The sequence below is a fragment of the Uranotaenia lowii genome, chromosome 2 (assembly GCF_029784155.1).
Source record: "Uranotaenia lowii strain MFRU-FL chromosome 2, ASM2978415v1, whole genome shotgun sequence".
NCBI classification, from domain to species: Eukaryota; Metazoa; Arthropoda; class Insecta; order Diptera; family Culicidae; genus Uranotaenia; species Uranotaenia lowii.
In genome coordinates this window covers 20,120,086-20,144,142 of record NC_073692.1, presented here as the reverse complement: position 1 = coordinate 20,144,142, position 24,057 = coordinate 20,120,086, and the positions used below count along the sequence as shown (strand labels likewise).

The following is a 24,057-nucleotide window of genomic DNA, read 5'->3' as shown; positions in this document are numbered from 1 at the left end:
AGTTCCCTTTGAAAACGTTGATCAATCGAAAACGCTCACTGAAGAAGAATATAAGAGGCTGTCGAAATACCGATACCCGAGCTTTTCTTATACCGTGGTTGAATTAAAGGGACTTTTTCGATTGCTTTGATTCAGTAAAATTTTCTGCTGTACGAGCATCTTCTATAGCCTTCATCGCAAGAGCTGAGTTTTTTTAGTTGGACCTTAACCACTTGCATTCTTAGTGATCCTGGGGTTCAAAACATACTAAATTATACCAGAGTCATTGAATTGAGCTTCCAAGCATATGCCCAGGGAAAATGCCGTATGTTATTTGAACTGCAAAAACCTTCAGAAATAATTAACGGAATCTAAAGCTATCTTTACGTTTTTGAAAAGGTATTTCTAAGCATATTATTGAAAGAGTTCTTGAGCTGATTTTTTTTTCATACAAGTTAGTTTCTCAAATGATTTCTATAAGTCAAAAATACATTCTTAAATCAATCAAAGTTAATCCCCGCTTGTTTCACATAAGCCCTCAAACGTGGTCGATCGAACACTAACAAGTAAAATTTCAAAAACTAATTAAATCCGTAACTGATTCAAATTGTCCTGTAATTAAGCACTGTTTAAAAAAAAAGCTAAAATAAAAATCTTGCTTCATTTTCCTTAAACAAAATCCATATTTGAAACCTTCTAAAATAGGTTTTAGTAGGCCAGAACAACAAGCAGTCCAGTACTGAACTCGTGAAACTTTTGATTGCAAAGAACCTGTCAAAATTAATTTGAAACCTTCCAGCTACAGTTTGAACCCATACACTTAACCACGCAATTTAGTGAATACGCAATCATTGGCGCATTTTTTCCCCATTATCAGCTGTTCCGAAAGTTACGCCATAGCAGGTTCTACTCGTTCGCTCCCGCCTGGTGAGCGGACGCACGAAATCTCACTAACTACTTCAAGAACTGGCGTAATCGCATTAATCAGTCAATGTTTGCTCACCAGTCGCGCGATAATGATCTTCACCCACAAAGGTTTGTTCTTTAAATTTTCAATCGATCTGTGGTTGAATTATTATTGGGTTTAAACATGGAATAAACTGTGGAGTGTAAAGTGAAATAAATTTATCATTTTTTTCAGCTGCGTCGCCGCCTGATAAAGATGGAACCGAGAAATCTCCGGTCAAATATAACTATGCCGATACCATCTGGTGCACCTACATAGTTTCGGTGATTGCGGCCAGCATTGCCGAAATGTTTACCTATCCGCTGGATCTGACAAAGACGCGATTACAGATTCAAGGCGAGGGTGGTGCGATCCTTAAGGTACCTATGAACATATCAACGTCTGTTGAACTAGTCGATCTGTCTGATGTTATGCAAGACATGCTGTACAGCAGCATGAGAGTAGAGTACTCAAGGGTATTCAATTTATTGAGTATCATTTTTATTCAACAATTTGTTTTTATGCAAGGTTAACGTTTGTCTAAGCCTGTGGTAGATAACCTACTCACACGCGTATCTTTTTAGACCAAGTACCGCGGTATGTTGGCGACTGCCGGGGGCATAATTCGCGAAGAAGGCATACTCAAACTTTGGCAAGGAATCACTCCAGCACTCTATCGGCACTGTGTTTACAGGTCAGTAACACTCTAGATACAAATTGACAATTTTCAATGCAGGTGGCAAAAATACTAATGCGGTTTTTGTTCAACCAATCTTTCAAAGTGGAGTCCGTATAGTGGCGTACGACGCGATGAGAACGAAGCTCCGTGGCGACCACGAGCTAACCCTATGGCAATCGGCGGTAGCCGGAGTCGGGGCTGGGATGGTCGCCCAATGGTTAGCCTCACCGGCAGATCTTGTTAAGGTACAGATTCAAATGGAAGGCAAAAGACGCTTGCTGGGTCAGGAACCACGTGTTCATGGTACCCACCATGCTTTCCGGGAAATTGTGAAACGCGGTGGTATTCCAGGATTATGGAAGGGGAGCATTCCGAACGTGCAACGGGCAGCTCTTGTTAACCTGGGAGACCTGACCACTTATGACTTGGCGAAACGATTCGTGATGAAGAAAACTGGCCTCCCCGACAGTCATTTGGTGCATATCATAGCTTCGATGTGTGCTGGTTTCGCGGCAGCAGCGATGGGTACACCGGCTGACGTTATCAAGACTAGGGTCATGAACCAACCTACAGATTTGAGCGGAAAGTAAGCTACACTAGCAAAAGCGCTAACGGAAGTGAACTTTCAGTAACAATAATTGTGTATTCCAGAGGCCTCCTCTACAAAGGATCAGTGGATTGTCTACAGAAGACTGTGAGCAAAGAAGGTTTCTTTGCTCTGTACAAGGGTTTCCTTCCAGTTTGGATCCGTTTGGGGCCATGGGCATTGATATTTTGGGTTTCGTTCGAACATATTCGAGCCACTCTTGGCGCTACTGGCTACTAAAAATTTTCACAAAATTAGTTTAGTTTATTGTTAAAGACAAAGATGACGTCGACCGCTTAATGCTCTATGTGCAGTTTTTTTTTTTATTTTCGAACAGATTTACCGTCTAAACGTGTTGTATAGAGAATACAAAAATTTGTGAGCTGTGATTTTTTTAGGTTTAGTAATAAATAGGGCAAAACAAACCATTTCATTCGAGTGTTTTTTTTTTACTTTAATGGTGTAATTATTAAAATTTATACATTGAACTCAACATTATATATTACGGTTTCCTTGGTTCTTCTTACGGTATGAGCTCTAAACCTACCTCTAAACTACTTAAAACTTTTTATTTGATCGAAATCATGAACATTTTAGCAGATTGTCCTGTTTCGATACAAAAACAAAATATTTAACTTTTAATCACTCCACCTCTGTTTTCTAATAATTGTAGATTCAACAAAAACTTAGTATCAACTTTGTAGGATCTACGAAAGTGTTATTAAGCGAAAAAGGTCGTATTTGGAGGCAACCTTCTTGGTTAATTTAGCCATTCATTGTGGCAATAGCTATGTAACTCTGACTGATTTGTAGCTTTCACAGATCGTCAGACACCTGAAGTGCTAGACATCATATTTTTCAAATTTTTCTCTTTGTTCATCTCCGGAACATGCAGGCAAGACTTGTCAACGAAAAGTTTCTGGCTGGAACCCTGCCAGGTGCCCGCTAAAGAGTTCGTTTTTTCGTCATTTACCTAATTTTTCAAAATATCTCTCGCCAGCGGTTCCAATATTTTGCGCACGATTTGACCACCGTATTTTGTTAATTTCTTCTGTGGGCAGCTTTTTTTCTCGCACAAATGAAGTCAGGAATGTCAGCTAAAGGGCGAACACGAAATTATTGCGACACATTCAACAGGGCATAACTTTTTTACCAACCAAATTTCGCAGACTTTCTTGTGTATTGTTCACATGCTGTCATACTCGAAGTGGTGTTTTTCGATTCAACGAAAATGGAGGTGATTCAACGCGACTCGAGAGAACAAATTCTTTCCAAACACCTAGAATTTCCTGACCTGTTGTACCGGCAGTTGGGAAAATGTTGATTATTCACCATTCAACCGTCTCCAGAGTGTTGAAGCGGTTCCAGGAGCTGGAAGAAAACCGGGTCTGGAGAACAAAACAACGGAGGGAAAGGTGAAGCGGAAGATTTAAGCAAATCCCAATGTCTCGAGCCGTGATTTGGCTAAAAGATCGGCATGTTGCAGAGCCACGTCCAGAAGGCAAAGAAGAGAGCTGGACTACATACATATAAGGTACAGAACTCCCCAAACCACGATGAGCGGCAACAATCAACGGCTAAAACTCGGGAACGGAACTTCTACGAGAAGATGCTGACAAAATATGGCTGCCGTGTGATGGACGACGAAACGTATATAAAAGCCGATTTTAAGCAAATTCCGGGGTTGGAATTTTTCACCGACAAGAGCTAGTTCTATGTGGACGACAAATTGAGGTAATATATTTTATATCTCGTTTGGCAGGCCATCTGCTCTTGCGGACTGAGGAGTGAGTCTTTCGTGACAAAGGGCACAGTAAATGACGAGATCTACAAATCAGCCACGAAAGGCGCCTTTAACTGTTCTTGCAGCAGCACGACGAAGATTTGGCATCAAGCCACTATTCTTAAAGTGTCCTGATATTTTTGAAACTACAACTTTGTTGAGAACCGCACAGCAAAAGCAATAGAGAGAAAGATAGAAAAATTATAACAAAGGAATCTAGCAACACTTCCTAAGCCAATCTTACATGCTTCATAAATATTAGAGTTATAAACTTTGAGTCTTAAAATGTTCTGATAACTTATAAACATATAGTTTTTCGTTCTTTGCAGAAATTTGCATTTCTCTATACAAAACTTATCGAATTGAAATATCTTGATCTAATTTTGTAAATCTGAAACAAATCTCACGTTTAGTTGGATGGAACAGCGCTACGAAATTCATAAAAATTGCAAATAGACACACCTTCCAGCATGAGCGAGCATATTCGGTATAGGTGAAGTTTCCATAATTTGTTGAATATCATTAGAAGGCGTAATTCTTTTTTTACATGGCGACCGTCAAAAGTTTATGTAGACCTCTTATTAATTCCAATTGCGTCGTGTAACTGACTTCACTTATCAACAGAACTGGTTTATAAACAAAACTCAAACTCTTAGAAGGCTCGAAACATTGTGGATCAATCTCAGAAGTTTGAAATTTTAGAATTAAATGTTGGTGTTTTCTGTAATGAATTTGTGTTGAAGATGTCCTATCTCTTTTCAAGTCTTCTATGGCAAAAATCACAAGTATAGCGTAAGTTTCTCACTTCTCATACCCTTACACCGCGGCATTCGCAATTCACCATAAAATGCCGGTACATAATAATACTCGCAAAATCACAATACAAGTTTCTCTTCTCACTAAACGTTTTCAAGTTCACGCTCTTCCTATAACTCTTATAATATAACGCGCTTCTGATGCTCCTATAATACCGGCTCAACGGCTGGTCCGTGTTTGTAGTCAGTGTTGAAACGTGCCGGCGATCACAACTATTACCAGTTACCAGTTACCGTCTGTCTCGGGCGCGATTTTTGGTGTGAACCAGTGATCCGAAAAGAGGTCGCAAACCTATACCTAACAGTACATAACTGCAGTATATCTCCCGAATTGGAAGTGAAAAGTCAGCGAAAGCATATAACCGCAACTAGAAAATTTGTGGATCGAAACGCAGCAGTAAAAGATGGCCAGCAACATCGGTAAGTCTGGTGCAGTTTGCATTAATTCCCTAGTTAACTTATTCGTAGGAAATTTCTTCAAAAAATTTTTCTCCTCTTTACTGTTGTGAAACGTAAAATCAATCCAAGTTCAAATGAACGAGGAACAAATTGAAATAATCTAAAATTAGACCATCTGTATCGAATGTTCACGTTTCCATTTTCCATCTTGTTTTCAATGTTGATTTTCTGATTTTTCTCGAATGCATGTTTTTCTTGTAGCTATTTTGTAAACTATGACTACGATCCCAAACCTGTATACAAAAAAATACCTTCATTTGCACATGAATGCTAATGAGTTATCCTACTTTTTACGTCGCAAGTACAAATAGCTTGGGTAATTCTATACGATGTACGCGTACATGATCAGCAATGTATCGCTACTGCGTACATATATTCTCATTCACCACTAGACAATAAAAAATTGAACAGTTAAGGTGACAATTTGAAACCCATCGGTGCGGTTTGTTGGATGACACACAAATCCTCAGTGTGCCCGTGTTTCGATCCGCTGCCACCTCAACACAACATGCAAAAAAACAACTGCCGACTGGCATGACATCATCATTGTCTCTCTAACTATCTCAACTGAATCCATGCTAAAGAAGACTACCCCTGGGCCCTGCCTGTCTCCCTGGACCTTCTCTGTAGGTCGTTTACAAACGTCTCTCCGCTACAAGCCAATCGTTCAGCTATGCAGCTTCCCACGTTATGAATTTTTAAGGTGGTTCAAGAAGCTACTCTGTCAGAAATTGTTTAATTGACAAGGCAACCATGTTCATTTTTTTCCGAGGGGCAAAAAATTAAATAGCTAATTTTAAATAATTTTGGGGCAATTATTCAAAATATGCAATTTTTTTTTTTCTATCCTCTCTATTTACCTATCAAAATTGATAAAAATGTATGAAACAAATTTGTTCAGTATTTTGATGTGGTAGGCCACGACCACACGACCAATCAGAAGCTACTAGAATGTCGCAGCATGCTATCATCACGCTAGGGGTACTTGCTGGTATAAATACCACCCCTTGTGTGAAAGATCTGTCATTCAGTTGTCACACTTTCTCGAATAAACATATACTTTAGTTTAGTCTACTTGCCTTTTCATTCGTCTGGGAACACGACAAATTGGCGACGAGAACCTCGAAGATCCCGATCATGGACATGGATATTAAAAACGCTCTCCTCCGGCTCAACGATATCCTGGCCAACCAGCAGCAGCAGATGGCAGTTCTCCTGCAGAACAACGCAGCTCCCCAGGCTGAGAAGAAGGATCCCTCAATCAACCCTGTGTCCCTCCATCCCAAGCCTCCCGGGAAGAAGACGAAAAAGATGAAGAGCATCAGTTTGGTGAAACATGTTGACATCTCCAAAAAGCGCAAATTTGCTGAGGTAAATTTGAACGGTGTCAATGTGAAGCTCCAACTCGACTGTGCGGCTGACATCACCATAATTTCGACGGAAACCTGGGCTTGCATCGGGAAACCAAAAATCAACCCTACGAACATCGTTGCTGTCAGCGCTTCCGGTGACAAGCTCGACTTGAAAGGAGAGTTTATCACCGAAGTAACCATCCGGAACGTCTCCAAACAAGGGTGCATCTACGTTGCCAACCACTCCGATCTCGACGTACTGGGTATCGACCTCATCGAGTTGTTCAACCTTTGGTCGGTCCCCCTTCGACTCGTTGGTGAACTCCATCCAGAAATCCGAAGACGTGGCACAACGACTGAAGGTTAAGTTCCCCGAAGTGTTCCAGAGTTCCCTTGGGCTGTGCACCAAAGCACAGGTTACACTCTACCTCAAGCCGGATTCCCGACCAGTATACTGCCCCAAGCGCCCGGTAGCCTATGCCGCTCTCCCGAAGGTGGATGCTGAACTCCAAAGGCTACAAGAACGCGGCATCATTTCTCCAGTGCAGTTCTCCAATTGGGCTGCCCCCATCGTCGTGGTTCGCAAATCGGACAACGTCTCTGTTCGAATTTGCGGCGATTACTCAACTGGACTCAACGCAGCTCTAGAATCCGACCGGCATCCTCTGCCTCATCCCGACGACATCTTTACTGCCCTGGCTGGGGCACGCATTTTCTCCCAAATCGATCTGTCGGACGCATACCTCCAGGTCGAAGTGGAGGAAGAATCACGCAAACTGTTGACGGTTAACACCCACCGAGGCCTGTTCCAGTACAACCGTCTTGCTCCAGGTATAAAATCGGCACCTGGAGCCTTTCAACGCATAATCGACTGCATGGTAGCTGGCATCCCAGGTGTGAAAACCTATCTCGACGATATTCTGGTATCCGGACGAACTCAAGAGGAACACGATCGCAATCTGGACGCGACCCTTGGAAGGATTCGTGATTACGGGTTTCATCTACGCATCGAAAAATGCCATTTTTCTCTTCCTAAGATTAAATTTCTTGGTCACATCATCGACAAGGAAGGTCTCCGCCCAGATCCAGCCAAGACTCGTGCGATCTCTGAGATGCCGGCCCCCACGAATGTGTCACAGCTTCGATCCTATCTTGGCGCTATAAACTATTATGGACGGTTTGTAGGCCAAATCAAGGAGCTCCGTGCGCCGCTCGACCGGTTACTGAAGAAGGACGCCCGCTGGGAATGGACTCCAGAATGCCAAAGCTCGTTCGACCGCTTCAAATCCATTCTGCAGTCTGACCTCCTTCTGACACACTTTGACCCTCGGAAGGAAATCATCGTAGCTGGTGATGCATCCAAACACGGCTTGGGTGCCGTTATAATGCATCGATTCCCCAACGGTTCCATCAAACCCATCGCTCACGCTTCAAGATCGTTGACACCTGCTGAGGTTAACTATGGCCAAATCGAGAAGGAAGCTTTGGCACTCATCTTTGCTGTCACGCGCTTCCACAAAATGGTTTATGGTCGCAGGTTCACTCTTCAAACCGACCACAAGCCCCTCCTGAAGGTTTTCGGCAGCAAGAAAGGGATTCCGGTGTACACAGCAAATCGACTCCAACGCTGGGCGTTGACTTTGTTGCTCTACAATTTCGAAATCCAGTTCGTTCCAACCGCAAGCTTTGGACACGCCGATCTTCTCTCTCGTCTGATGAATTCCCACAAGAAATCGGACGAAGAATATGTCATCGCAGCGATACAGATGGAGACAGACGTGAAAACTATTTTCGAAGGGTCCATCTCCAACCTGCCGGTTACATCGGACATGATCTCCAAACAATCAGCAGAGGATCCAACACTTCAAGAAGTATTCAACTATATCCAGAACGGGTGGCCCGAATCTGCGAAAACAATCGCCGATCCAACAGTACGACAGTTTTTCTCCAGACGTGACAGCCTACAAGTTTTTCAAGACTGCATCATGTTTGGTGACCGTGTCGTCGTTCCAGCCTTGTACCGAAAACGAATACTTCGCCAGCTACACCGAGGACACCCTGGAATGGAGCGCATGAAGTCAATAGCAAGAAGTTTCGTCTATTGGCCGAACATCGATGATGACGTCGAGGACTTTGTGCGCCGATGTAGTTCCTGTGCCCAAGCAGTGAGAGATCCCCGGAAAACAACTCTCGAATCCTGGCCCCTTCCTTCAAAACCGATGGAGCGAATTCACATCGACTATGCCGGCCCCATCGATGGTTTCTACTATCTGGTCATAGTTGATGCCTACTCCAAGTGGCCCGAGGTTTTCCGAACGCGTTCAACTACTACGACTGCAACTTTGGACTTCTTGCAAGAAACCTTTGCAAGATACGGATATCCCCACACATTGGTCTCCGACAACGGTTCCCAGTTCATCAGCGCACAGTTCCAACAATTCTGCAAAGAACACGGAATCCAACATCTGACGACCGCTCCATACCATCCGCAATCGAACGGCCAAGCGGAAAGGTTTGTGGACAGCTTGAAACGAGGACTCAAGAAGCTCGCAAATGGGGAAAGCATGGCTACAACCCAGCACTTACAAACATTTTTGTCAGTGTACCGTTCCACGCCAGCTCGAAGCGCTCCTGACGGCAAGACCCCTGCTCATCTTTTCCTCGGTAGGCAAATCTCCACCCAATTGGACCTTCTGAAGCCAACGCTACCAAGCCCAACACGAATCAACGATGCTCAAAACGCTCAGTTCAATAAACATCACGGCGCTGTGCAAAGGAAATTCGTCGCTGGAAATCCGGTTCTGGCCAAGGTTCATCAAGGGAATTCCGCCAAGTGGATTCCGGGTCGGATCATCGAACCCAAAGGTAACGTGATGTACACCGTTCTCCTGGACAACGGTCGACTCATCCGATCCCACACCAATCAACTGAAGGCCTGGTTCATCGAAACAGCAGCACCGGTTCCAACACCAAATCTTCCATTGTCGGTGTTGTTGGATGATTTCGTTGTTCCAGTCTCCGGAGCTGACCAAACAGACTCCTTGCGGAATGAAGACGATTTGGATTGTTCCGAGTATGGCTCACCTCTGCAGTCACCTGAAGTTCCACCACCACGGACAAGACCAACCCGAAATCGCTGTCCGCCCAAGCGATTGAGCTCGTACGATCTTTCTTAAAAAAAGGGAGATGTGGTAGGCCACGACCACACGACCAATCAGAAGCTACTAGAATGTCGCAGCATGCTATCATCACGCTAGGGGTACTTGCTGGTATAAATACCACCCCTTGTGTGAAAGATCTGTCATTCAGTTGTCACACTTTCTCGAATAAACATATACTTTAGTTTAGTCTACTTGCCTTTTCATTCGTCTGGGAACACGACATTTGACAAAACTATAATAATTAAATTACAAATATTTCGGAAATAAAGAGTTTAATTCAATAAACAACTTTTCTGAAGAAGGCTAGCAATTTTGAATTCTTGAAAAAGTTATAGAGGTTTACTTTTTGTTATTTTTTTCCAATTCTACAAAAAACCAGAAATTTGGAATTTTTTTTTTAAATGTTCAAGCAAATGGAATTTTAGATATTTCTTAACGCATAAGTCAAGTCGTTTTGCAGTCTTTAACAAATTGTTAAACGAGTTAAAATCTTCAACATCAAACACTCAAAGACTTGAGTGATGTCAGAAATAATTGTAATCTTACTTATTAAAATTTTTGGAAAAAGTGTGGAAACCTATCAGTTATTAAAACATAGGCACCAAAATAATGTATCCTTAATTTCTGTGTTCTGGAAGGTGCTACGATAAAAAAATGGTAAAATGCGAAAGTGAGTGTTGTTCATGTGAAGAGCCCTCATTGGGTTCTTTTTCGACAAGTTTTCCAATTTTTGGCTATTCTTGTTGCCACTGCTTCTTACTCAAAGTTACCTGGACGTTGTTCACGGCAAACCATCATATCTCGCGTGAGCTTTCATTACGTCGTATGAAACAAAATGTAAGCAATCAGTTTTATTAAGAAAAAACACAAAAACTGACATAAACAAGTCGCAACTTCTTTCCATTTAGAATATTTGCAGCCTGGACAACATATTCTATATGTGAAATACAAATTTTAAAGTTGTTTTGATAACTTTTGCAGCAGTTTTCTGTGAATTTTTAAGATGTTTCATACGACGCGTAATGAAAGCTCTCTCGAAATATAGCTGTATTCTGTCATCGCAGTCAAAATAAAGCAATGTTTATTTGATTGCTTAAAAATAGTAAAATATTTAATACCAAGAGAATTTTTTCTTGTTTTGATTATAGTCGTTTTAACATATTTAACATTGTTGTTTAGTTGCCAGTCACAACTTTATATTAACGATGCAGTTGGAGGCTGGGGTATTATACTCCCCAAAAAAGCACAATACATTCGCAAGCTTTCTAAAATTGCGCGCACGGCGATAGAATTTCTACTGCTCGCTCTCTTACTGCGCGCCGATAATCGAATTTTCTGAGAGGTTTCACTCAATGCAATGATGAAAACCGCAATAAAAGCTGATCCACTCTGCAGAATGTGCTGCTCAATGAGAACACTGGCTTCTGAAATTTGCTAAGCACTATTCTTTGTTATATTTTTCCTTCTCAACAAAAGAAATAAAAACGACTTCGATTCATCCAGTCCGTCACGACGACGCAACGGCTGTTTGAAAGGAAAATAAATCATAAACAAGTCAGGGTTGCCAACAATTTTTTTTTCAAAAATCGAAATATTGCGTATATAGAGAAAAATTGGATTTACGCAACGGTAGTTAGACCCGAAATTTGACAACCGTAATTTGACAGCTCTGCTGATAGGTTGCATTTTCGTCAGTGTAACCGAGAAACACTAAAGCAAATCATCATATGATATGTATATCGTTTTTTTAAGATGCACTAAATTATTTTTGAATGAATGAATCGACTTTTAGGTGAGTTCTGTAAATTATTATCTAATACACTAGTTAGACAATTCAAACTATTGAAACACAATTTTGTTTTTTTTTTGCATAAATTGCCTAGTTAGAGGTCAATAAAGTTCTTTCGATTGAAAGAAATGTGTTTTTGTATTACGTATTGACGCCTTAAACTAGAATATTTATACAAAATTTGAATCCTTGATTGAATGGAAAATAATAAATAGGTTGAAATAATTTTGGTTTTGCGTGTTAACAAAGTTAACAAAGATTCATTTAAATCAAAACTGGTGAATTTAAAAACTTTTAAACGCCCTTTCACCGACACTAGAGTTGATGCACAAAATCTGACAAAAGATTGTAATTCAAGACGCAAAAATCTTCTAAAATCAGTTACTGAAACATAGGCACCAAAAATGCTGTTTTTCTGTGTTAAGAGTTTAACGTTTTGAATGTGATATCATATTCATGACTTATTTTTTATTGATGCAAACGCGTTTTTTTGTTCAAACAAATGGCGTTTTTTTCGTTGGATCGAAATCATATAAGTACTTCAATTTAACCAAATATTTTCCATTGTTATTTTCTTGAAAGCCTCGTCAACATCGCCGACTTATTGTGTTTAATGACGAATAACAATGTTATAATGATTTACTCTTAGATTCTCGAGAGAGGCGAACCACCTTAGTATGTAAAGTATGTCAAAATAAGCTGTCTTTACATGCTGCTCCATTCGAGCGAGAGATTCGAGACACTTAGTGGTATGAATAAGGTTTAGCAATTGCTTCGGTAGCTTTTACTTTGCTCGAAATCAAGCAAAGCAAAAGCCCAAAGCATTTGCTTAGTTTGGTATGAATAAACGTTTGCTTAGCAGATGTGTACTAAAGTCTTAGAACATAGCTTTTGCTTCGAAAAAAAGAGCTATCCAACCAGCAGAATCTGAAATTTTCTAAAGTAAAATGAAAGAAGACGATCAACAAATTGAAAAGTACGGCTAAAATAGCCATGAAATCGACGGTGCGGGTGGTGGGTGTAAGAACGATCGGAAAAATTTAAGTCAATACACGCTCGTATGTTGATGTTTAAAGAAAATTAAATATTGTCAAATAAAAATGGCCTAGCTTTTTAACATTTATCATAAGCTCTCCCACACGTTTTCGGATCGGGATAATCCGATATATAAAAAAATAGGCAATAGGCGCGCATCTTAACTTAGATGTTTTTTTTTAATCTTAGAATTATAAAAAAAATCATATAAATTTGGGAGATCTGAATTATGTTTTAAATTATTACAACTTTCTTCCAACTTCAAGCCGATTGGGACTTCTTCCACTGTAGCCGGATTTTTTTAATTTGAAATATTTACTAATTGATTTGTTTTGTTTCATCTTAGACGAATCATTTCATACAACGACAGGAATATGAAAAAAGTTGGGTTATCACTTCGACTGTTCTTTATCTATGTTGAAAATGCCTTTTTAAATTGTATTGAAATGTAATATTGCTAATTTTATAAATTCATGACGTTGTTGAAGAATTTGTTTATTGGAAAAGTCTGCTACCAAGCATGCTTAGAAAATAAAGTAATTGCTAGGAGATTTCTCGAGCGATTGCTTCAGATTTGGGCTTTATTCATACCGAACAGCTTGTTCTAAAAGTAAAAGCTCCTGACTGAGAAAACAGCTGTCAGAAAAAACTTTATTCATATCAATCGAAGCAATTGCTTTCTGCGACTGCTCGAATGCTCGATTTAGTTTAGCAAAAGCAATTGCTAGGGGTTTTTCATACCACCTACTGATTTATCAGATGGATTTTTTAGATGAAACATTATGTTTGTGTTCGGAAATTCAATTTAATATAAAATGTAGCTAGTTCAAATCGAACACAAATTTCACAACCGGTATTGCAGCGAGAATGTTGAACATGTATGTAGCGACCTTTGGCCCTCACGCTACTTGATAACTTCTGAATTTAAAGAATCATGAACTGAGGGGAGGAGCTGCATCACATCATCCTCGTAGATTTGGTCGGTCTCGCATTGCTGTTGGTCGCTGATTCGAAATCATAACGGCTAAAACTTCGTACGAATTTTCTTGTATGATGGAATAATTGTAATTCAAATTATATTTCTAAGATTATTGAAACTTTTTTTAAATTATAAAAAAAATATTTTAATAAATTTTCTTTCACGTAACTCGGAAAATATAGTTTACAGAAAAAACTTATACATTTTGCGATGATTTCATCCAGAAATTTATGAATCTTTGACCCACACAACAAACAGTTTCATTTTCATTTATGCCTAACTGGTACTGCGTTTCGTAGGCGTTTGGGTTTCAACCCATACAGCACTATTCACCGGTTGTCTGGAGTGTAAAGCTATATACATTGCATTTCTACTATCGGAGCACAAGTGCCGGTAGATTTTACGAGCTTCCGACCTCAATATTTTTAGGAGCAGTCGCACCAATAAGCCAAATCCGGCGTAACAGTGCAGCTAAATTGTGGCAAAGAGACTAGCATAAATTTTGAAGGGGTTTGACAGCATTGAGATGCAAAAAGGTGTAACTATTCGAGAATATAATTTTATCGTTAAGAATATAAATGTGTAATGTTTGACAACTCGTAGGAGCTAGTTGGCCTTACACAGTGCTTACACCATGCGACGACAGTAGTCATCGTTTAGCTCTGGTCAGCCTAAAAATATCATCTGACGTAATGCTAAAAGTACTCAGCTCCATACTTTATTGGGTCTCTAGTCACGGTTCTTATGATCAAGATACGAATAGTAGCAGTAGTTTTGTAATTTTTTTTTCTGTTATTCTGGAAATTTAAATTTTTTGAATGTAAGGTTTTCTTGTAGTTTTCTGTGCGAGCTTTCTAGAATGTTTTTGTTCGCTTTTTCGGTGTTGTCATAAACTTCCAATCATCCAACATACTTATCTGTAAAAACTTCTTCATGCAAACAGGACCGGCTGCTCATCGTAGAGTGAAGGAGAAAAAACAGCACAATGTAACTAACCCAAATTCGCCAAATTCGGATGAAGCTCCATCGGCCATTATAAGTCCGACGACGTCCGAGGTGGAGATTATCGATTGCCCTCAGGTGCAAACAGACGATGCCACCTCACCAGATGAAACCGTCGCCGTCAGCAGCGGAATCGATAATATTATTATTAGTAACAGTAGTAGTGCTGACCAAAAAGCACCCGCCAAAACCACCTCGGTCATCAGATTTGAAGGTAAGCTTTCCGAACTAGCTGGCTAAGTGGCCCGTTCTAACGGCGATGAAAATTTGAATTTTTTAATACTTCAACTGACATCGGGTCACATGACTGAAGATGGAGGAAATAAAAAAAAACCAGTATTTCTGTGAATCTTGAAAATTTATGTTCCAGGGGGGTTAGGCGAGAATGCTGAACGATTGATTCTCGACTCGACTGATCGTGGAATCCCTGAATGTGGCACGTCGACAGCTGGAGACGAGAAACTTATGCCTTCAATCATCGAGAGAGACAAGCGACAATTAGCGACCGAGCGTTATTGGCAGACCTCGACTTGTATGCTTCTAAAATTGTAGAGGTACATGCTTATAAACCGTCTCAGCACAGTACTTTCAATTGTAACATCGTGATCGGTATCACACAACACGTGTTAATTAAGTCATTTGTGAAAAATGTTATCTCTCTTGGCGGGATCTGGAATACGGGACGGACAAGTTTACCTCCAGGCAAATATCATTGTTTTAAATGAAGCAAAAAAAATCACAATTGGAGTAATAAAATGGATCTATAATGAAATGTTTGTCAAAAAAGAAGGTTATAAAGGTACTCGTTTGTAAATATATATATATATATATATTTTTTTGTATGGGTTTATGAGCTACCTGGCTGACCCGGAAAGGAAAAACAGATCGGGGGACAGAAGAGGAAAATTTACATGAGAGTAGAATAGCTTAGAGAAGGATAGCGGCAACAGAGCCCGAGGGTTCTGAAGCACCAGTTTAGGGAAGCGTTAAGATAGTGCTCGACGGACTGGGACAATTGGGCCCTACATGAGCTTCGAGTTAACCCAACCTCCAATTCAACCGAGCAGTAACAGTATGGTAGCAAAAGTTATCATATGCTAACGTCTCAATATCATTGTCAGAAGGGTTCACTATCTTACCGTAGTTGAGTTATCCCTACCTGTCACCTAACCTTACTCGATTCAAAAACTTTGAATTTATGATCGTTTTTACTCGAGATTAATATAGATTGACTAATAAAACATATTTCCCGTATTCAGAACAAGACATCTAGATAAGAAGCTATCTCTCAATGCTGCAATTATAAAATTTCGCTTAACACAAATATTAATTGTACCAAATTTTTTGGAAAATTAAAAAATAAAATAGAGATACAATTATGAATTGCATGATCAATATCTTTTGTACTATCATTGACTTATCAAAACAACAGGATATAAACCATAATGCAAATGGCGATACTGTTCTTCTCAAACCTTGCTTATTTTAAACAACTTCTCAAAACAACCTTCTTCAATCTTTGGTTTGGTTAAAATGAATGTCAATTTTTAAAACCCCGATATTATTTTCCTGGACGAGAAGGTTCTTGTTTATCAAAATCATACCTTCGATCTTCTACATCCTTATTTGAATTTCAAACCTAATCGAGCTATAGATGGAACTACAAAAAAAAAGTAATAAAACAAGAAAGAACTAGATTCAGATGGATTGGGTAATTAAAGATGTTTCCCAATGTGTGACTCCTAAGGAATTCCAAATAAATACGCGGCTGCTCTGTAATTATATTAACAACTTGGATACCATAAAACAGAATTTTTAATTGTCTACCCCCCAACTTTTGTATTAATTTTACGTTATACAAACAATGAAATAAATAGCATGAATGAATTAATAATCAGACCATACTGCTAATGACAATGCTATTCTTCTAAAATTTCGAACGCTTAACAACTTCTTAGAGCAAGTTTCCTCAATCTGTTTCGGATGAAATAAATTACACTCCTATTTATAAATCTCCAATATTATTTTCCTGGACTATCATCTATCTTTTACTTCATTATTTCAATTTCACACCTAACCAAAACACTGACAAATCTATCAAAAAGTATTGAAACGAAAAGGAAATATTCTTGACAGGAAACTGTCTAAACAGCATCTTGATCCAATTAGCCTCTAGTTCTTGTAAAATGCTTGGTTTAAGAATAAGCTTCGAAATTCATAAACCGCAAATGCACACTTACTAGAGCATTGGGGAGAAGAATACTGTTACTTTACCTTGCCTAGTAACACATTGAACATTGAATACCTAACCATGTGTTAACCAATTGTTAACATCTTCATCCACTAATTCTTGTACAATTAAATTGCCTTTCTAATTTTGGCAGTTATCATTCATTTACAATACTGTCTATTCTAATCTAACTTGCGCATGGTGGAAAAGTGGAAATATCAACATTTAAACTGCTAATTGTGATATTTCCACTGCGCAATGCTGTTGTTGTCCAACGGAAGGGAGGGCAAGTGTTTCAACTCCCATTCACCTTATCAACATGGATCATCAAAGAAAAAGTATACGATATTGAAGCACCTTTTAATTTACTTTCTATGATCTCATATCGAATAAGGCTACGTGCAACCGCCCTTTCAGGTTTATGTTAGTATAGAGTCTGTTTCCAAACCGTCAACTTCCATAAACATAGTAATGCACGCCGTCGCCGTGACCCATTACAGCCTAGGGTACGGTATAAAGGTACTCGTTTGTAAATATTTAAAAAAAAGGGTATTACATCATGGCACGACTTCAACTTGCTCTGAAATCGTTAAAAAAATTATATTACCTATCAGCATTTTTCCTTGATAGATCTACTATTGGGATTTTTGGAGAGCATTCATAAACAAATAATTTTGCTAATCCACTTTTTTCTTGATCATGATAATAAAAAAGAATAAGACCTAAAGTGCAACAAATCATGCGAAACATTTATGTGGTCGGTTTTCAAAATTCGATTTAGTAAAAAAAACTTAATTAATGGTCTCGCGTAGATTCTCCGGCGCATAGGGCCGTGGTAAAAGACCTCCACTGTTGACGATTCGGAGCCAGCGTCTTCACTTGATCCCAGTCAAGTCTCTCGTCGACAGTTCGTATTTCGACGGCTAGACTTCACCGCCACGAGCTTTTGGGCCTGCCTCTTCTTCGATGCCCATCTGGATTCCAATCAAGCGCCTCTCTGCAAATCTCGTTTTCATCTCTTCGCAGCGTGTGCCCAATCCATCTCCACTTACGTTCCCGAATCTCGATTTCTAGCGCCCTTTGATGACACCGGCGATGTAGTTCCTCATTGGAGATCTAGTTTCCAGACCACCAAGTACGGATGATACTCCGCAGGCAGCGATTCACAAATACTTGTAGTTTTCTAGTTGTCACCGCTGTGCACCAAGTTTCGCAGCCGTAGAACAAAACGGATTTGACGTTTGAGTTGAAGATTCGGATTTTCTTCAAAGAGAGATCTGGCGTGACCGCCAGATGTTTCGTAAACTCGCAAACGCAAATCGGGCCTTTCTGATCCGGGTTTCGATATCTTTACGGGTACCACCATCAGGCGTTATCTGGCTACCAAAATACTGGAAGCAATCCACTTTCTCAACTTGTTGTCTAGCTACCACGTAATTGGAAGGATTTACTGTGTTGACCTGGACATCGACTTGGTCTTTCCGACATTGATTTTGAGACCTGTTGCCTTGGAGCTTTCGGCGAGGACGTCGAATTTGCTCTGCATGTCTTATTGTCTTTGGGCGAGCAAAACAATATCGTCTGCCAGGTCAATGTCGCCCATTACGATGAAAAAAAGCAGCGGTGATAAAATATATCCTTGCCTTACTCCAGCATTTACCGGAATTGGATTGGACAAGACACCGTCGTGCAAGACCTTGCAAGAAAATACCTCGTACCTCGTACGTAGAAGAGGGTCCTGAAATTCGTTGATTTGTTCCACTATTATTCGTAGCGTTGTGATGTGGTCCACAAATGATCGTCCGGATCGGAATCCAGCTTGTTACAGTCGGAGTGTAGCGTCGATTTTCTCCTAGATCCTGTTCAGGATCACTTTGCAGAGTAAATACTTTGAGGGTTATACAGATCAACGTTATGCCTTGCCAGTTACCGCACACTGTCAGGTCTCCTTTCTTCGGGACCTTTACGAGGATACCCTGCATCCAGTCGGCCGGGAATGTTGCAGTATCCCAGATGACAGCGAAAAGGCGGTGCAACATTTGTGCTGACAAGGCAGGCATGTCTTTGATTGCCGATTCTATTTCAGTCAGCGAGGGCGCTTCCGAATTGACGCCAATGCGACTTACTATTGGCGCTTCGAGCTGCGAATTCTGTTGGCCATCGCTATTCGTGACTCGGAAGAGTTGTTCAAAATGTTCAGTCTAAAGGCAGAAACACAATACAGCGTCGGACGTCGCGTCGCGTCAGCGTCGCGTTGACATTTCGTTTTGGGGATACCATTTTCCGTTTGAGCCACCACAATGGTGCGTCGCGTCAATGAAGGCATTGTACTAAAATGCAAAACTTGTTCTAAACAGCAGCGTTCTACAACGTCGACGCTCTGTTTTTGAAAAAATTTAAAATCAGCAGCGTTATAAATATTCCGACTTTGTTTTTTATACAAAGTTTGAAACTAATAAACTCGAATCTCTTATAATCACCCATATTTTCTAATCGATTTAACAAATTTTCGAATTTTCTCATTAAGAATGAACATTTCATTGTGCTTTGACACGTTGAGAAAATCAATTTTTTTTTCGGAGATTTCCATCGATGAAAAATCATAATGTTGTGGAGTTGTAAATGTATACAAATGGATTTTCGGATTGATAGTTTTTCTAAAAACACTCAATGAAATAGTTACATTTATTACTAATCTAATCAACATATTTTTATACATTTTTTCTCAATCTTCCACTTTTTTCGTGTAAAATTAACACCGTGCAATTGAGGAGTTGGGGAGCCTCATAAACATACTCTTCCGTTGAGGTTGGTTGGTTTTGATCCTCACTAACTCACCTAAACACAAGGCTGGCTTAAATTATTCGGTTCGTGCAACAGCTCTATCTTTTGATCGATTCAGATCCTTCCCGCAACTGATCGGCTACATAAGATGCTTGAATTCGACGGACGATTTTATGGAAACCTAAAAGAAACCATATATTTGTAATTTAAAAAACAAATCTGTATTTCAGCACTATTTGAAATACCTTACCTGCTGTATCTCTTATTTTGAATAAATTTCACAAGGCCTCCCTTCCGTGGGGCAGCAGCCGTCCTTCAACCAGCGAAAACTTTGGTGAAATTGAATTGGGGTTGTTTCGCGACAACAAATCAGAAAGTGGGGCGAAAGCAGCAAACCAAAACAAACTTTCGGTTGCTATGTCTTTCGACGCTGCATTGTGATGCAAAAATCTTCGGTTGCGTCGCGTCAGCGTTTTAGTACTCGACGACGGCATTGACAGCTGACGCGACGCGACGTTCGACGCTGTATTGTGTTTCTGCCTTAACGCTTGAGCTGTTCTGTTCGATCGATCAATAACTGACCTGCTCGGTTTTTAGAGGCATTCTAGCATTTGTCCTTGCACCACAAAGGCGGCGAGAAATGTCATAAAGTAATCGAATATCTCCATTGTTGACGGTGATTTCTTCTTCTTCGGCTAGGGAGTTTGTCCAGGCTGTCTTGTCTTGTCTACAAGTTCGTAACTGCCTTTCCCAGTTCCACATATCGTTAGCGGGCGGCTTCTTTGGCTGACCCCGTACATACCTGCTCAATTGCGACTTTCGCCTTTCTCCGATCATAAATCACCCTCCATGTTTCATCCGACATCCATTCACTTCTTCTTCTACAAACTTTATCGAGAGTACCATGGCTCGCCGCGATAAAGGCTTTCTTGATTCCACACCACTGTCATCCGACTGTTCCGTTTGTCGGCAGTTCCGAGGCTCGGGATACGAGCTGTTCAACGTATGCTCTTTTCACCTCTGGATTCTCCAACCGGCGGACGTCGTATCGATCCCTGACTTTCTTCTCGCGCCGTTCGACACGCGCAACTCTCAGTCTTATATCGGCCAAGAACGAAGTGACGGCCATATGCAAAGTCTGTGCATCCCTTTTTCGGCACTTTAAAATGATAATGTCAATGAGATAACGATCTTGCAGTCGAATATTCAAATCTGTTCAAAAGAAAGGTACATACTTTTTTAGTACAACAGTGAAGTAGAAAGTTCATGAAAATACATCATCAATAGAAGATATTCGATTATTCAAAAACTTCTCTTAAATCATGATTCTTCTATCTTCTTTCCGTTTGCAGAACTCGACACCGAGGACAAGTTGGAGTACCGCTTCTACCCGGCTACAAATGGGGTGGTCAACTTCAAGGTTCGCGCCGCTAACGATGCCCATCTGGCGCTGACTACCGGACCGGAGGAATCGGACCCGATGCTGGAGGTCTTCATCGGTGGCTGGAAAAATAGCAAATCGGTCATCCGCAAGAACCGCACCAAGCCGGACGTGGCCGAGGTGGACACTCCCGATGTGCTGAATGCCGGCGAGTTCCGCGGATTTTGGGTCAAGTGGTTCGATGATAACGTAAGCTGATGTTCGATTGAAGTTTTAAAATAATGGAAATAATTGGTATTGGTGTTTTTCTGCAGAAAGTTATCACCGTCGGCATGGAAGGGGCGGCCGCAGCTTTCTTGTCCTACGAAAACCCGGAACCGTTCCCGATTAACTATGTCGGAGTGTGCACCGGTTGGGGAGCGTGTGGATCGTGGATCATCGAGCAGAACGAATCCGCTCCATCGGCTCCGGCTGCTGCCCTAGTTTCAGGAGGGGCAGCTTGCTGGGTTCCCGCAGCCAACGGCGAGATTCCACCAGGTGCCGTTGTGGGTGGAAGCGATGGTGGATCCGATGAGCCGATTTACATTGGCCGTGCACAGCATGAAGGAGCCATCATTCCTGGAAAGGTTGTGGCATCTCATGGGGTGTGCTACGTTGCCTGGGGAGGCGCAGAAAATCCGAAAGCTGAATACGAAGTTTTGTGTGATGGTACTGGTACATTTGTACCCGTTTCCGGAGGTGAAATTCCACCAAATGCTCTGCCGGCCGGAGAATCTGAGGATGGTGAACCATTGTTCATTGGACGTGTACCACATGAAGGCTCCGTCACGGTGGGAAAAGTCCAGCAATCGCACGGTGTTTGCTACATTCCATACGGAGGACAGGAAATGGCATTTGCCGAATATGAAATCTACGTTAGTCAGTAGATGAAGAACTTGTAAAGTTCTACAGAATATTTCGCATGTAGCACCAGGACAGCCTTCTACTGATCAGCACAAAACAAATAACACATGAAATCTCATCGGATGCCTGAGCAGATCAGCGGTTACCACAAGCAGCTCGAATATTTAATATTTTTAGGCAGGAGTAAATGCTCGCTAAAATTACATTTATTTAACGTAAGCACTTATTGTATTTATTTGATATAACAGTTGAATTATAAAAAAAAATGCTTCCACATATCAGTATGGATCGGAGTACGAAAATAAATTCTAATATCCGAAATTTCCCTTGAACTTTTATTGCGCTGTAGATTTTATTCGCGTTCACATAAATCCTCTAAATCAACAAGTTAACAGATTTCAAATTCATTTCCAAAGTTGCATAATTTCATTTTTAAATCAAATTTCGTTTTCCAACCCGACGATTACGTCGGGTAACATGTAACATGTTTTTTTGAAAAATGAAATACAAAAAGGAATCCATTCTCAATAGATTGGAATGATGATTATGATAATTTGAATGTGAGCTTCGGCTCATATTTACCTCGAACAGCTTTGGAAGGTTAATATATATTGTCTTTCACCGAAAGTTCTAATGGGTGGGTTCTACGCAAAGCGCTAGAAAGAACACAACACGCGACAAACAAAGTTGGATGATTCTCCAATAACAAAGAGCACGGTAGTAGAGCGAACTGACAGCCCACGATCGCCTTCTCTATAGAATGATTTCATTCTTCTAACTGCCAGCTCACCCAACCAGTGGCGCTTTTTTGCGCGTTTGATATTATTTGTAATTAAAAAACCGTTACTTACTTACTTAATGATCCCGCGCCGATCCTCCGGTGCATAGGACCGTGGTAAAAGACCTCCACTGTTGACGATCCGGAGCCAGCGTCTTCACCTGGTCCCTGTCAAGATTCTCGTCGACAGTTCGGATTTCAGCGGCTAGGCTTCGCCGCCACGAATTTCTGGGTCTGCCTCTTCTTCGATGACCTTCTGGATTCCAATCTAGCGCCTCTCTGCAAATCTCGTTTTCATCTCTTCGCAGCGTGTGTCCAATCCATCTCCACTTACGTTCCCGAATCTCGATTTCTAGCGCCTTTTGATGACACCGGCGATGTAGTTCCTCATTCGAGATCCAGTTGCCAGGCCACCAAGCGCGGATGATATTCCGCAGGCAGCGGTTTACAAATACTTGCAGTTTTCGCGTCGTTACCGCATATGTGCACCAAGTTTCGCACCCGTACAGCAATACGGATTTGACGTTTGAGTTGAAGATTCGGATTTTTGTTCGTAGAGAGATCTGGCGTGACCGCCAGATGTTTCGGAGACTCGCAAACGCAAATCGGGCCTTTCTGATCCGTGTTTCGATGTCTTTTCTGGTACCACCATCAGGCGTAATCTGGCTACCAAGATACTGGAAGCACTGGAAGGGATTCCCCGTTGGATTTCAAATCCCGTCTTTTTCCCGCATTTCCCGCTTTTCCCGAATGGGTGGCCACCCTGCATATTGTACCTCTAGGTGGCTACGCGGATGGCTTGGGAAGACAGTATCCAATCCCAGGTCCACTGGGTTCGATTCACATCTCAGTACTGAGTGATCAATATAAATCTTAAGTTATTCACTTTAATTCAGTATGTAGCTTAAACCGGCTGAGACGGTGTATGTCTTTTGAAAAAATGGAATGAAGGGAGTAAAAGCTTTAAAAAATCAAAGTAGTGATCAATGAAAAGATTTGCAAAAAAGCATGAACATTTTAATAAATTTCGCTTATTTCTTTGCATTAATAGTAAAATACTTATAAAATATCCAGAGATTGGCAATTTTTTTCTCAATTTTTTTTTACTTTTTAAATCTTGGACCTTTAACTATTAACGCCACGCGAACTATCCCGATAAGAAAACGATTTCTTATTCAGCGTTGAGATTCAGAATGTAGAACAATATTCAGAATCGGATACAGAATCCAGAATTGGAATAAAAGAAAACTATAATTTAGAATCATTAAAAAATAAAATTTAGTTCTATTCGAACTCACGGACTCAAAATTCAACTTAGTTCTGTTTCGAAAATCACACTTAAAATTGAAAATCAAATTTTCTGGTAACTGCGTTGATTGAAATTTATTTTTAAATTGAATGTGCTCGAAAGAAAGA

The 24,057-nt window shown here is 40.6% G+C and overlaps 2 protein-coding genes across 3 annotated transcripts; both read left to right on the top strand.

The window, feature by feature from the left end:
* The first annotated feature begins 706 nt into the window (after positions 1-706).
* On the top strand, positions 707-2,601 carry LOC129749623 (mitochondrial uncoupling protein 4-like). Its single transcript, XM_055744655.1, has 5 exons — positions 707-1,014; positions 1,121-1,305; positions 1,510-1,619; positions 1,708-2,190; positions 2,256-2,601. Exons 1-5 carry the CDS (start codon positions 996-998, stop codon positions 2,428-2,430), a joined length of 972 nt encoding a protein of 323 aa, XP_055600630.1. The 5' UTR covers positions 707-995; the 3' UTR covers positions 2,431-2,601.
* A 2,354-nt stretch (positions 2,602-4,955) lies between these two features.
* LOC129749613 (C3 and PZP-like alpha-2-macroglobulin domain-containing protein 8) lies at positions 4,956-22,147 on the top strand. Of its 2 annotated transcripts, XM_055744635.1 has the most exons (4): positions 4,956-5,208; positions 14,507-14,779; positions 20,932-21,209; positions 21,275-22,147. In XM_055744635.1, the coding sequence occupies exons 1-4, from the start codon at positions 5,193-5,195 to the stop codon at positions 21,884-21,886; spliced, it is 1,179 nt and encodes a 392-aa protein (XP_055600610.1). In that variant the 5' UTR covers positions 4,956-5,192; the 3' UTR covers positions 21,887-22,147. The 2 variants fall into 2 exon arrangements, with proteins under 2 accessions (XP_055600610.1, XP_055600611.1); XM_055744636.1 differs by lacking the exon at positions 14,507-14,779 and having other exon boundaries at positions 4,957-5,208.
* The last annotated feature ends 1,910 nt before the right edge of the window (positions 22,148-24,057 follow it).